The 14,376-nt window shown below is 44.6% G+C and overlaps 1 protein-coding gene across 1 annotated transcript in view; it reads right to left on the bottom strand.

Annotated features, from left to right (window-relative positions):
• The window catches only part of LOC125447247 (vesicular glutamate transporter 1), a 91,500-nt gene that overhangs the window by 50,398 nt on the left and 26,726 nt on the right, over window positions 1-14,376 (bottom strand). Inside the window, exons 2-3 of the mRNA XM_048521515.2 lie at window positions 6,651-6,903; window positions 2,958-3,076 (exon numbers count right to left, since the gene is read on the bottom strand). Of these exons, the coding sequence (XP_048377472.1) occupies window positions 2,958-3,076; window positions 6,651-6,903 (372 nt within the window). The remainder of the gene's footprint in view (window positions 1-2,957; window positions 3,077-6,650; window positions 6,904-14,376) is intronic.

Below are 14,376 nucleotides of genomic sequence, written 5' to 3'. Positions count from 1 at the left end.
GCCTTGGAAAGAGATGATCAGTCTGAGGATGGAATCAAAGTTGGAGTTGTTTTTGATCTGTGTTTTCTGGAGGAGATAAGCTTGGTGGCTGCTTTGCCTTATTTTCCACAATAGCTTCTGGAAGTGCAAACTGTAGAAAGCTGATTGAGAAGAATTACTGCCTATGCTTAAGAAGCTGAGAAGGTAGCCCGATCAACATTTCAGAAAAAGTGAACAAAGAATTGGAAAAATCATCAGCTTCACTGTCGTCCAGGGGAGGAAATCTGCCAACCCTACCTGGGCTGACCTACACATGACTCCAGACCCACAGCATTGTGGTTGTACACTTAACTGCCCTCTAGATAATTAGAAATGAGCAATAAATGTTGCTCTGGCCAGTGGCACCTACATCCCATAAATGATGGGATGCTCATAAAAAAAAACACATCATGAAAGCTAGCCATTTAAGTATCCGGCCAGTTTTGTTACTTCCTTTTATTAATTCCTTAACTATGCTAGTTTGGCTCTCTGTCTTTGGTGCAAAGGTGCTGAAAACAAATGTTCTGGATTTAAAGCATTGACAATCAGTTTACCTTGTTTATTTTTGCCTCTGTTAAAGTTATTGTGTATTTAATAAATAGTTAAGAATTTTGGTTGAGATAAAAAGAAACTGGTGTTGGAATTAATTATTCACAAAGCCTGGAACTAGCTATTCAAGAGTCTGGTTAGGAATCACTGGAAAATTATCAGGGGTCTTCAGTAGTTTAATGTTATTGTGTTGTAAACAGAGGTAGAAAGACTGTTAGTTTGACTGTTTGTTTGTCTCTGCTTCAGAACAAATCCTATGTCAAACAAAAACTGAAATAACTATAGGTGATGTAAATCAGAAACAAAAGCAGATAGTGCTGGAAAAGCTCAACAGGTCTGGTAGCACCTGTGGAGAGAAATCAGATTTAACATTTTGAGTCCGGTGACTGTTCCCCAGAACTCCTCAGATGCCATGTCAGTTCTGTTTCTTCACTAAATCACTGGGATTATTCATTATGGTTGAATACAAATAGGATTGAAAGTTCTGTGGAAAGTGAAGTTGAACTTTACATTTAACAGTTTGTGCCATTCTGGAAGGACTCTTTACCCATTTCAGAGACGCCTGCCAACTATTTTTAGATCAGACTCCCTACAGTGTGGAAACAGGCCGTTTGGCCCAAGTCCACACTGTCCCTTGAGGCATCCCACCCAGACCCATCCCCCTATAACTCTGGACACTATATGGGCAATTTAGCATGGCTGATCCACCTAACCTGCACATCTTTGGACTGTGGGAGGAAGCCAGGGCACCCGGAGGAAACCCACAGGGAGAATGTGCAAGCTCCACACAGACAGTCACCCGAGGCTGGGGACGAACCTGGGTCCCTGACACTGAGGCTACAGTGCTAACCACTGAGCCACCGTGCTGCCCTTGTGATCTTCACAAGAGCTGGTCCTTTACTTATTTCTCCCCACCTTTAGTTTTGAATTTCCCTTTCCAATTGGTTGTAGGGACCGCCTGTTTTCAATTTCAGTCTGTTTAATATCATTCTATTCCTTGTTCATACATTTGAATTTAGGAGTAGACAATCCAGCCCTTCGAGTCTAATCATCCAGATCATAGCCAATATGATTATGCCAGCTTCCCACCTACCGTCCTAAACCTTTTAGCCCTCTGCTCGCTTCTCAACAACCTATCTATCTCTGCCTTCAACATATCCAAAGACTCTGTTTTCACTATCCTTTGAGGAAAAGAGTTCCAAAGACTCCTCTCAATCTGAGAAAAATATTCTTCTACCTGTCTTAAATGAGTGACCCCTCATTTTAAAAAGTGATCCTTAGCTCTAGGCTCTCCCACAAGGGGAAACAGCTTTTCAACATCCACCCTCATGTTGTCGATTAACAAAGTCAGTATGTGGGAATTGGTTCCTTCTAATCTCAATCTTAAATTGGAGCTCCTTTATTCAGAGACTGTGGTTCTAGACTCAGAACTTCTGGTTCTAGACTCTGTCTCGGAGAAACATCCTCTCAGCATTTACCTTATCAAGTCCTTTAAGGAGCCTATATGTTTCAAATAGATCACTTCTCATTCTTCTAAACTCCAATGAGTCCCAACCTGTTTAAGCTTTGCTCATAAGGTGATCCCTTGGTATTGGGGATCATACAAGGGAACATTCTCTGAATTGATTTCAAAAGAGTAATATTTTTCCAAATAATGCATTCTTTGCCATTGCTATACTAGCTCTGCGTTCTTTATGACAATTAGCTTCTGCAAAGATGCTTTCTCTTTCCTCTTAACCTCTTTAAATCAGAAGGTTTTTTCATCACTGTCCTTTTCCAATAATAAGTCACGGGTTGGTTGTGTGGTAGTTATCTCTGGGTTAGCAATCCAGAGACCCAGGTTAGTGCTCTGGGATCGTGTTAAAAATGCCTAAACTCAATTAGTAGGATTTCGAATTAGAGTGAGCATGTCATCTGTTGTCAATTGTTAAACCCCATCTGATTCACTAATCTTCTTTGGGGAAAGAAATCTTCCACCCTTACCTGGTCTGATGATCCACATAGGGCTCCAGACTGACTCCCAAATCTACTCATTAGAGTTTAGAAGAATGAAAGGTGATCTCATTGAAATATACAGGATTTTTAAGGGTCAAAAACTGAGGGTGCTTCCCCTTCTCGGGAGAGTCTACAACCAGAGGGCATAGTCTCAGAATGAAGGGGTGCCAACATGCTGCCCTCTGAAATGGTGTAGAAAGTCACTCAGTTTAAGGACAATTAGAGATGGGTAAACAATGCCAGTCTTGTTAAAGATGCCCACATCCCTTATCTCTTGACAGAATGAATAAAACATTTTTGTCAAACTTCATAACATTTTGCCTGTTAATTTTCATTTTGCAAGTTTTCGCCACTTCACTCATTTTATCTAACCAATGGTTGGAAAAGTTCTGTACCTGTTGGCAGCAAATTTCTGGGAGATGTAGCCTCCTGGAATTTGCGTAACAATATAGCCCCAGAAGAAGGATCCATGAATCATTCCCACCGTCTCTGGATCCCAGTTAAATTTAGCTTTCTAGAAAAAAAAGGAAATGAATTAGATCTTTACTATACATGCTATTCCTTGAATCCATGCATGGCATAAAATAAAAACTTTCCTCATCTATTCCTCTGATTCTTTATCAGTTGCCTTTATTTACAGACTGTTTATTTAGGCAAAACCCATTACAATGTCTAGTTAATCTGTTATGTAAGGTATTCTGGACCCTGGAGCAATGTTGTGGAGATGTTGCTGAGTTGCACATCACTAGGTATAAATACTACAGTGTGGGCTGAGTTAGAACACACTACACCAGACAGGGTTAGAAATTTATTTCCAGAAAGCACGCAGACACAAACACACAAAGAAGAAAGAATAGTTGAGGGGCCTGAATAGGGCCAAGGTCTTTTTCCTAGTATGAGGGAGTCTAGAGGGCACAGGCTTATGGTAAGAGGGGAAATATTCAAAAAGGACCTAAGGGGCAACTTTTTCACGCAGAGGGTGATGCATGTTTGGATTGAGCTACCAGAAGAAGTAGTGGAGGCTGGTACAATTACAACATTTAAGAGGCATCTGGATGGGTACATAAATAGGAAGGGTTTAGAGGCACAAGGACCAGTTGCTGGCAAATGGGATGAGGTCCGATTGGGATGTCTGTTCGGCATGGGTGAGTTGGATGGAAGGGTCTGTTTCCATGCTGTACGACTCTATAACTTACCTAGTGCAATTATCAGTCAGAACCTGATATATCTATGATTACCTTGCACAGCAAAATTAATGTCAGCATATAACAGGTAGTGTAACTTTGAAGTCTAAGCCTGAAAACAGATTTTGGCTTTGCTTTCTCCTTGACCATTCTGTCTTAACACCATCTTATAGAATGGCACCAAACCAGAGGGTAACGGATAATTGTTCCACAATCCTCTCTGTTGTATGGAAGTGACCCTTGAATTGAGCTCTATGGGCTTCAGGGCCCCATGATATAATTGAATAATGAATAAAGTCAGGTGCGATATGATTTTTAGAAATATCTACTTAATGGGATGTGGGCATCACTGGCTGTGCCTGTGATTTTTGCTCAACCCTAATTGCTCAGAGGGCAGTCTGAGAGTCAACCACATTGCTGTAGATCGAGTCACCTGTAGGCAACTACAGGTGAGAACAGAAATTTCCATCCCCAAAAGGGCATCAGTGACCCAGATGGATTTTTCCCCAACAATTGGTTTCATGGTCATCTTAATTCTAGACTTTTTAAAAATGTTGAATTCAAACTCTCCCATGGTTGGATTGAACCCAAATCCCTAGTCCATTACCTAGATCTCTGGATTAAGTGTGTAGTGATAATACCACACCACTAGGCCATCACCGCCCCACTGAATGGGCAGTAGTTGCACTACGGGTAACCTACCTGACCCACAGCTGGTAAGGTGGGTAGACTATGGGTGTGGCTCCCCCCCCCCCCCCCCCCCCCCCCCGCATTGCTCCTGATTTTACTTGATACCAATGTCCCCACATGCCAGCCTGTTCCTGGGGGTGAGGGAAGGCTGCAAATGTGAGAGTTGTAGAATTCTGACTGATATTGAACTAATTTGCTCTGTAAGGCCTCGAGAGCTGTCTCTTCTCAATGTACAGATTGCACATAAGAGCTGCCCCCTTCTCATCATCAATGGTCACTCTCTCTCTCTCTCCTTTTCTGTGAAGGATGAATGAAATTGCAGATTGTCACTTGGACACTCAAAGTGCAGTACGTGACTAAAGAAGAGAGCTAGCACAAACATATAGGGCTGAATGGCCTCCTTCAGCACAGTAACCAATGCTACGAATCTATGAATATGACCATCAGAAATGCTTTCTTCAATCCACAGACACATGCCCCTTCAAATTCCATCATTAACAAAAAATAATCTTTCCTAGGAACAATTAAGAGTTGTTCCTGTTGGAGAACCATCAACAGGGGCTGTGTGTCAAAGAACAACTGCTCTTTCAAAGAATTAGCACAAGTACAGTGAGTCCTTCTGTGACCATTACAGCATTGTCCCAGTGAAGAGGGAGGATATTCAGCCCATTGTATCAGTACTGACGCTCCGGAAGAGCACTATGAATTTAAGCCATGCTCCCACATTTTCCCCTTAACACTGCACATTATTTTCACTATTTTGTGATCATTTTCATAAAATAAATTGCCGTAAAAATTACTGGAACATTTGCAGGGGCCACCTGCACACCATACCACCCCTCGCCCGTCCGTTCCAAAAATATAATTTGGTTCGTGGGTACTAGTATGTGGTTCAGTGTGAAACCTGTTTGGTAATTGATGTGGAGAAGTAAGAGGTTAACGGAGTTCGTGGAGATGAAGTTTGAGTATCAAAGACAAAAATTGCTGGAGAAACTCAGCTGGACTAGTTGGCAGCAGCTATTCAGAGAAAGCAGAGATAACATTTTGGATCTGGTGATCCTTTTGTGGAACTCTGATTTCCATGTACAGATACTACCAGGCCTGCTGAGTTTTTCCAGCAATTTGTGTTTTTTGGTTTGATTTCCAATACCTGCAGTTCTTTCAGTTTTTAAAAAAATGAAGTCACTGTAGTTGATCAGCTCAAGCATTTTCCCCCTCTGTTTATTCAAATCTGCATCTTCTACCAGTCTGCTTCTCTATAGAATCTGCTTCCCAGAGATGCAAGGCTGTGAATGATGTAGGCCAAGACTGGGAATGGTTTGAAACCATTTGCTCATGCAGAATTTTATATAAATAAACTTTTCCTGCTGTACTTGATCTCAGAGTTGAGACAGAACTTTCAGAGTGAGGAAGAATTCAGGATTAGAGCTTTCAGAGATAGCTATAGCTTTAGAGGTAGAAATCAAGGGACTTCAAGAGATATTTAGAGAGAGTTAGGCATTAGAATCTTTTGCTTCATAATAAAGTTTTTAACCAACTTTGAGTGGGCGACAGGGAGAGGCTGAATAGGCTGGGGCTATTTTCCCCAGAGTGTCGGAGGCTGAGGGATGTTTATAAAATTAAGAGTGGCATGAATAAGGTTAATAGTCAAGGTCTTTTCCCTAGTGTGGGAAATTCCAAAACGAGAGGGCATAGGTTTAAGGTGAGAGTGGAAAGACTTAAAAGGGACTTAAGGAGCAACATTTTCACAGAGTGAGTGTGGAATGAGCTGCCAGAGGATATGGTGGAGGCTGGCACATTGACAACAAGCATCTGGACGGGCATATGAATAGGAAGGGTGTAGAGGGATATGGCCAAATATGGCAAATGGATCGGGATTAAATTAGGATATCTGGCTGGCATGGACAAGTTGGACCGAAGGGTCTGTTTCAGTGTTGCTTATCTCGATGACTCAGTGACTGAGTGCGGCATATATGCCACAACAGTGATATTCTGTGGAATGTGTATAGCTATGGTTGAGGCACTTTATACAGGCAAACATTATTGTTACTGTTGCCAGCTTCTTTCTAGCACCAGTAAAGGCATAGTCCTGCAGATGCTGGAAATCTGGAACAAATGCAGAGAATGCTGGAGAAACCCAGCATGCCTGGTAGCATCTGCAGAGAGAGAAACAGAGTTAGAGTTTCAAGTCTTCTTCAGACTTCTTCCTCCTACCTCCATGATGAGCTTCCCGTTGCTGTAGACTGTGTTGTTGTTCACCATGCTCACGATGGCTACCCCGAGATTACAGCGGATCCCAAAAGAGATGCAGAAGCCCAGGCCGCTCATCATGGCAATGACGTAACGCTTTGGCAGCCCAAAGCATGTGCAGTCCACAATGGGCTGCCTTTTCTCTGCCACTCCAATCGCTCGACCATCTTCAGTCAACTCAATTGTTTCTCCCACATTCTGCCGCTTCTCTAGGATTCTGCATTGGGAAGAAATAAAAGCAAGGGAGTTAGCATCTTAGGAAAAATGGGAATGGGAACATTACAGAAACAGAAGGAATCTTCTACAATTTCTCAGCGGAACAAAGAGGACCCAAGAGCTCATGTACATAAAGCATTGAAGATCTGTAAAACTCTTTCACAAAAAGAAAACACACTGCTGTTAAAAAAAAGACACTCCAACAAAACTTTTCATCTTGCAAGATGCAAGAATACCAAACTTTCAAGGGACCAACATTAATACTCCTCTTGCAACTTGGCATTTTTATACCAGTCTTGGTGAGTAGAAGTGAAAACCTTTACCACCATGTCTTATTTTTCTTAACAAAACTCATATTAACAAGGTGTCCAATGTCACAGGAATTTGGAGAAAGGTTTCCTTTTGGGGGAAAAAAAACTGTCTAGAAGATTAGTGAAAGTGCAGATTTCTGGTAGAGAGAACAAGTCAATGGTGACAAAGATACTGTTGTCTTAGCAGCGTCCAAAGGACTTCGGGCTAAAGGGAATGGCTTAACTGACATTAGCAGAAAAATTCCAGTAATAGAAGACAGTGGAAGCGGAGCTCAAGTATGGCATGGTGGCTCAGTGGTTAGCACTGCTGCCTCACAGCGTTAGGGATCCGTGTTTGATGCCAGCTTTGGATGCTTGTCTGTGTGGAGTGTGAACATTCTCCATGTGTCTGTGTGAATTTGTTCTGGTTTCCTCCCACAGTCCAAAGATGTAAAAGCTAAGTGGATTGGCCGTGCCAAATTGCCCATAGTGTTCAGGGACTTGTAGGTGAGGTGGGTTAGCAATGGGGAATGCAGGGTTATGGGAATGAGGTAGAATGCTCTTGGAGGAGCAGTGTGGACTTGATGGGCCAAATGGCCTGCTTCTGCACTGTAGGGATTCTATTCTATGAATTCATGTTAAGAAATAAGTGACCTTTGTTAGCAATTTGTTTAAGGATCCCATGAAGAGATGTTAACGAAACAAGGTAGTATTGACTGAATATAGAGGTTTGCTGGAAAGACACTGAGTGTGACCATGATCACTGAAGAAGAAACTTTTAAAGTGGAAATGTGGTGACCCTTCATTGAAGTTTCCAAATCTGTGTGGTTGTTGTCGAGGGTTGAATTTTTATTTCTGATATTTGTAACAAAGACTGTTTCAAATTGTTTTAATACAGGATTATATAATTTGTTTATTTTTTTTCTGTGTAATAACCTGGAGGATCTTTTGCTAAAAGCACATTATCAATATCTTGTGAATAGACTCAATGATTGACCACGATAGCAAGCAAGTGGCAAAAATAAATGTTATGCCTATTAAGTCAGGTTTCAGTCTGGGATCTGGATTTACCCAGTATTACTATCCAGTACTCCCCATTGAATTTATGAAAGAGTATAATTCCCAGTTCTGGTCTCCAATACAAGTGGAAACATCCATTTGTCAATCTTATTGAGCTCTTTGATAATTTTAAAGGCCTTGTCTAATGGATGCCCCCACCAGCCCCCGACATCTTTTCCACAAGCCCCCAGGAGCTGGAGTCAGTTTTGTCCCAAAGAGTTTTAACATACAACAGTGCCAGGACTGTGTCGCAGATTGTGGGAAAATAAAGCCCATTTTTAAGTGCCATTAGCATCATGAAAATGACTGGTTTCAACTGATCTCTGAATAGATGTTATTTGTGACAAGAATAATCAATGGTGATGAAAGCAAGACTGCTCCGCAGGCTTTAATCAGGATTAAGGATGGATCAAGGCTTCCATGAAACTGCAGATAAAAATAGCTATGCTAAATGCTTGTAGCACATCCCATGTAATCGTTAATTCAGCAACTCGATCTATATAAAAGCAACAGAACACTCTGGCTAACACTTTAATTTCTAGATGATCAGGGTGCCTCTCAACACCAATTGGAAGTGAATTGATTACATTGTACTGTACAAGCTTGTTGTTAAGTGCAGAATATTTGAGGTCAAAAAATTTTCCTTGAATAGAAATTCTTGTACATTTGATGTAATGGTAAAAGCTTTAGTCGATCAGATAAAATTCTGTGTACCAAAAGGATCAGTGAGTTACCATCGCAAACAAATGGGAACTGTTGAGTAAGAAAGATCGTAATGGGAGGAATTGGTTTGGTTGCTTAGAATTCCTCAGTTAGAGACAGTTGGTACACTGGAAATTAACAGTGCGGGTAAATAGGAAAGAGTTTTAGTCATAGGAATACAAAAGTATAAGTGTATGGGAAGGTGGTTTTTTTCCCATTGGAATACAGTCTTTGTGGGTGAATGGGAAGGGTTTAGTCTATTAGAATGTAACAATGTGGGTGAATAGAAATGGCTTTGGTAAATTGGAATGGGATAGTGTGAATGAATGGGCAGGGGGTTGAATCTATCAGAATGCAATAACATGTGTGAATAGGAAAGCGTTCCTGATAGGAGTTTATAAAATAATGAGGGGTATAGATGGAGTTAATTGTAGTTGTTTTATTTCCATAGGATGGGGGATTTCAAGACCAGTGGGCAGATTTTAGGGTGAGAGGAGAGAGATTTAAAATGGACACGAGCAGTAAATGTTTTGCACAGAGGGTAGCTCGCATGTGGAATGACTGTCCTGTTGACATGGTGGATATGGGTGCAATTACGACATTTAAGAGACATTTGGATAATTGTCTTCAGGAAAGGTTTGAAGGGATATAGGTCAGGAGCAGGCAGGTAGGGCTAGTTTAGTTTGGGATTATGTTCGGCGTGGACTGGTTGGACCGAAGAGTCTGTTTTCATGTTGCATGACTCTCAGACTCTACTGAAATGTAATAATATGGATTAATAGGAGAAGATTTGGTAGGCTGGAACTTAATAGTGAAAGTGAATGGGAAGGGGTTTGGTCTATTGAATGTAAAGATAAAGTTGCCATAGTCTTATCAGATTGTAGGCCTGCTCTCTCATTAGAGAGAGACTATTGGTAACGATTTAATTTGACAGTCAGCACACCTCAGGAATAGAAGAGGTTAAGAAGGACAGGCCTTCATTGTAACCTCAGCTGGTGTAGAAACTGAATCCACGCTGTTACTATCCTTTCACATTGCGAACCAGTTGTTGAGCCGACTGAGCCATATTGTTGATGCATAGGAAGGGAGTTTGTTTACTGGGCTGTTATGGTGAGGATGAATGAGAAGAATTTTGGTTTATTGGAATCTAATAGCGTTGATGAATGGGAAGAGGATTTGGGCCATTGGAATGGAGTAGTGTGGGTGAATAGGAAAGGGTTTTGTTCAATTTGAGTGTAATACAGTCAAAAGGAAAGGAATTTGTGATTAAAGTGGAGGAGCAACTCTCAACATATCCCATGAAAATGATATTGGATAGACCTATATCTGCAGTTGTGGATCTTCCTGTGGGTCATACAAACATTATAGATCAAGCATGTGGTGGAATGACCACAATTATGAGCACTCTCCTCTTAGTCGAACATGGATAGTGAATTCTTTACCATTTCACACAGCAATGGAGCAAACATGTCCCTATGAGTTCCAAGTTCAGCAGGTTTGGACAAGCAGCTTTACTAAGCGAGCCCTCCAGCCATGTTAGGAGCAATGCTCTTTGCACAAGTGTCTGTTTTGGAAATGAACAAGTAGGGAAAGGCGGAGTTTGTGAAACACTGAATGAAGATACATTAAACTTTCAGAAGAAAGTATCCATAAAAGCAACAAACAAGTTACAAGAACAAAGTTGCTGGAAAAGCTCAGCAGGTCTGGCAGTGTCTGTGGAGAAGAAAACAGAGTTAACAAGTTAGGTTAAAAATGTATCAGATAATGGGAACTGCAGATGCTGGAGAATCCAAGACCAAAGTGTGGAGCTGGATGAACACAGCGGGCCAAGCAGCATCTCAGGAGCACAAAAGCTGACGTTTTGGGCCTAGACCCTTCATCAGAGAGGGGGATGGGGTGAGGGTTCTGGAATAAATAGGGAGAGAGGGGGAGGCGGACCAAAGATGGAGAGAAAAGAAGGTAGGTGCAGAGGAGAGTATAGGTAGGGAGGGGATAGGTCAGTACAGGGAAGACGGACAGGTCAAGGAGGCGGAATGAGGTTTGTAGGTAGGAAATGGAGGTGCGGCTTGGGGTGGGAGGAAGGGATGGGTGAGAGGAAGAACAGGTTAGGGAGGCGGAGACAGACTGGGCTGGTTTTGGGATGCGGTGGGGGAAGGGGAGATTTTGAAGCTGGTGAAGTCCACATTGATACCATTGGGCTGCAGGGTTCCCAAGTGGAATATGAGTTGCTGTTCCTGCAACCTTCGGGTGGCATCATTGTGGCACTGCAGGAGGCCCATGATGGACATGTCATCTAAAGAATGGGAGGGGGAGTTGAAATGATTCGCGACTGGGAGGTGCAGTTGTTAATTGCGAACCGAGCGGAGGTGTTCTGCAAAGCGGTCCCCAAGACTCCGCTTGGTTTACCCAATGTATAGGAAGCCACATTGGGTACAACGGATACATTATACCACATTGGCAGATGTGCAGGTGAACCTCTGTTAAATATGGAAAGTCATCTTGGGGCCTGAGATGGGGGTGAGGATGGAGGTTTGGGGGCAAGTGTAGCACTTCCTGTGGTCGCAGGGGAAGGTGCTGGGTGTGGTGGGGTTGGAGGGCAGTGTGGAGCGAACAAGGGAGTCACGGAGAGAGTGGTCTGTCCGGAAAGCAGACAAGGGTGGGGATGGAAAAATAGCTTGGGTGGTGGGGTCGGATTGTAGATGGTGGAAGTGTCAGAGGATGATGCGTTGTAACCGGAGGTTGGTGGGGTAGTGTGTGAGAACGAGGGGGATCCCCTTTGGGCGGTTGTGGCGGGGGTGGGGTGTGAGGCATGTGTTGCGGGAGACGCGGTCAAGGGCGTTCTTGACCACTGTGGGGGGAAAGTTGTGGTCCTTGAACTTGGATATCTGGGATGTGCGGGAGTGGAATGCCTCATCGTGGGAGCAGATGCGTCGGAGGCGGAGGAATTGGGAATAGGATGGTGGGTGGGAGGAGGTGTATTCTAGGTAGCTGTGGGAGTCAGTGGGCTTGAAATGGACATCAGCTACAAGCTGGTTGCCTGAGATGGAGACTGAGAGGTCCAGGAGGGTGAGGAATGTATTGGAGATGGCCCAGGTGAACTTAAGGTTGGGGTGGAAGGTGTTGAAGTGGATGAACTGTTCAAACTCTGGGGAGGAAGAGGTGGCGCTGATACAGTCATCAATGTAACAGAGGAAGAGGTGGGGTTTGGGGCCTGTGTAGGTGCGGAAGCGGGACTGTTCCACGTGACCGAAAAAGAGGCAGGCATAGCTGGGGCCCATGTGGGTGCCCATGGCCACCCCCTTTTTCTGTAGGAAGTGGGAAGAATCGAAACAGAAGTTGTTGAGGGTGAGGACGAGTTCGGCTAGGCGGATGAGTGTCGGTGGAGGGGGACTGGTCGGGCCTGCAGGACAGGAAGAAGCGGAGGGCCTTGAGGCCATCTGCATGCGGAATACAGGTGTATAGGGACTGGATGTCCATGGTGAAAATCAGGTGTTGGGTGCCAGGGAATTGGAAGTTCTGGAGGGCGTGGGTGGTGTCACGGATGTAGGTAGGGAGTTCCTGGACAAAGGGGAGAAAATGGTGTCCATATAGGTGGAAATGAGTTCGGTGGGGCAGAAACAGGCTGAGACGATGGGTCGACCAGGGCAGGCGGGTTTGTGGATTTTGGGAAGGAGATAGAAACGGGCCGTGCGGGGTTGAGGAATAATAAGGTTGGAGGCTGTGGGTGGGAGGTCCCCTGAGGTGATGAGGTCATGAATGGTGTTGGAGATGATGGTTTGGTGCTCGGGGGTGGGGTCATGATCGAGGGGGCGGTAGGAGGTGGTGTCGGAGAGTTGGCGCTTGGCCTCGACGATGTAGAGGTCAGTGCGCCATACTACCAATGCGCCACCCTTGTCTGCGGGTTTGGTGAGGTTGGGGTTGGAGCGGAGGGAGCGGAGGGCTGCCCTTTCTGCGGGGGAGAGGTTGGAGTGGGTGAGGGGTGGAGAGGTTGAGGCGGTTAATGTCTCGACAGCAATTGGAGATGAAGAGGTTGAGGGAGGGTAGGAGGCCTGGGGGTGGTGTCCAAGAGGAGGACTTTGGTTGGAAGCGGGTGAAGGGGCCAGTGGAGGGAGGGTTAGGCTCCCAGTTGAAAAAGGAAGCGTGGAGGCGAAGAGCAGTTTTTCTGCCGCCTATGTCCAAACGTGACTGGTATTCGTTGATGTGTGGTTGTAAGGGGGGCAAAGGTGAGCCCCTTGCTTAGGACTGACCGTTTGTCCTCAGTCAGTAGGAGGTCTGCAGGGATGGTGAAGATTCGGCAGGGCTCTGTGTGGCTGTCTTCTCTGGGGTTGCTGGCTGTGGAGGTTGTGGGCGGGGTTCCGTCAGCGTGGGCGGAGTTCCATTGGCTTCGGCCGTGGGCAGGGTTCCGTAACAACTGCACCTCCCAGTCGCGAATCATTTCAATTCCTCCTCCCATTCTTTAGATGACATATCCATCATGGGCCTCCTGCAGTGCCACAATGATGCCACCCAAAGGTTGCAGGAACAGCAACTCATATTCCGCTTGGGAACACTGCAGCCCAATGGTATCAATGTGGACTTCACCAGCTTCAAAATCTCCCCTTCCCCCCACCGCATCCCAAAACCAGCCCAGCTCATCCCCTCCACCCACTGCATCCCAAAACCAGCCCAGCCTGTCTCCGCCTCCCTAACCTGTTCTTCCTCTCACCCATCCCTTCCTCCCATCCCAAGCCGCACCTCCATTTCCTACCTACTAACCTCATCCCACCTCCTTGACCTGTCCGTCTTCCCTGGACTGACCTATCCCCTCCCTACCTCCCCACCTATACTCTCTCCACCTATCTTCTTTTCTCTCCATCTTCGGTCCGCCTCCCCCTCTCACCCTATTTATTCCAGAACCCTCACCCCATCCCCCTCTCTGATGAAGGGTCTAGGCCCGAAACGTCAGCTTTTGTGCTCCTGAGATGCTGCTTGGCCTGCTGTGTTCATCCAGCTTCGCACTTTATTATCTTAACAAGTTAGCTATTTTTTTCACCATGCATGCAGCATAGCCTGCTGACCATTTTCAAACTATTTTAAGGACCATAAGGAAAAGGGACAGCTGTTCAGCCCCTGAAACCTGCTCTGCCATTCAGTGCAATCATGGTTGATGTGACATTCCTCACACTCACTTTTGTTGTCCTTTCCCCATGAGCCTCGATTCCCTCATCTTTGCTCATGAGACAATCCCTCTATTCAGGGGATCATTTTCGTGAACTTTCTCAGAACTGCCTCCAATGAAAAGACATTTTTCCTTAAATAAGAGGACTAAACTGTTCACAGTACTCCATGCATGGTCTCACCAACACCTTGTACAGTTGCAGTAAGAATTTCCTACTCTTATACTCCAACACCCTTGAAATAAGGGCCAACATTCCATTAGCCTT

This window comes from Stegostoma tigrinum, chromosome 38 (genome assembly GCF_030684315.1).
Source record: "Stegostoma tigrinum isolate sSteTig4 chromosome 38, sSteTig4.hap1, whole genome shotgun sequence".
In the NCBI taxonomy this organism is placed as follows: Eukaryota; Metazoa; Chordata; class Chondrichthyes; order Orectolobiformes; family Stegostomatidae; genus Stegostoma; species Stegostoma tigrinum.
Note: the sequence above shows the minus strand (reverse complement) of the source record. Positions and strands in the feature narration are given on the sequence as shown.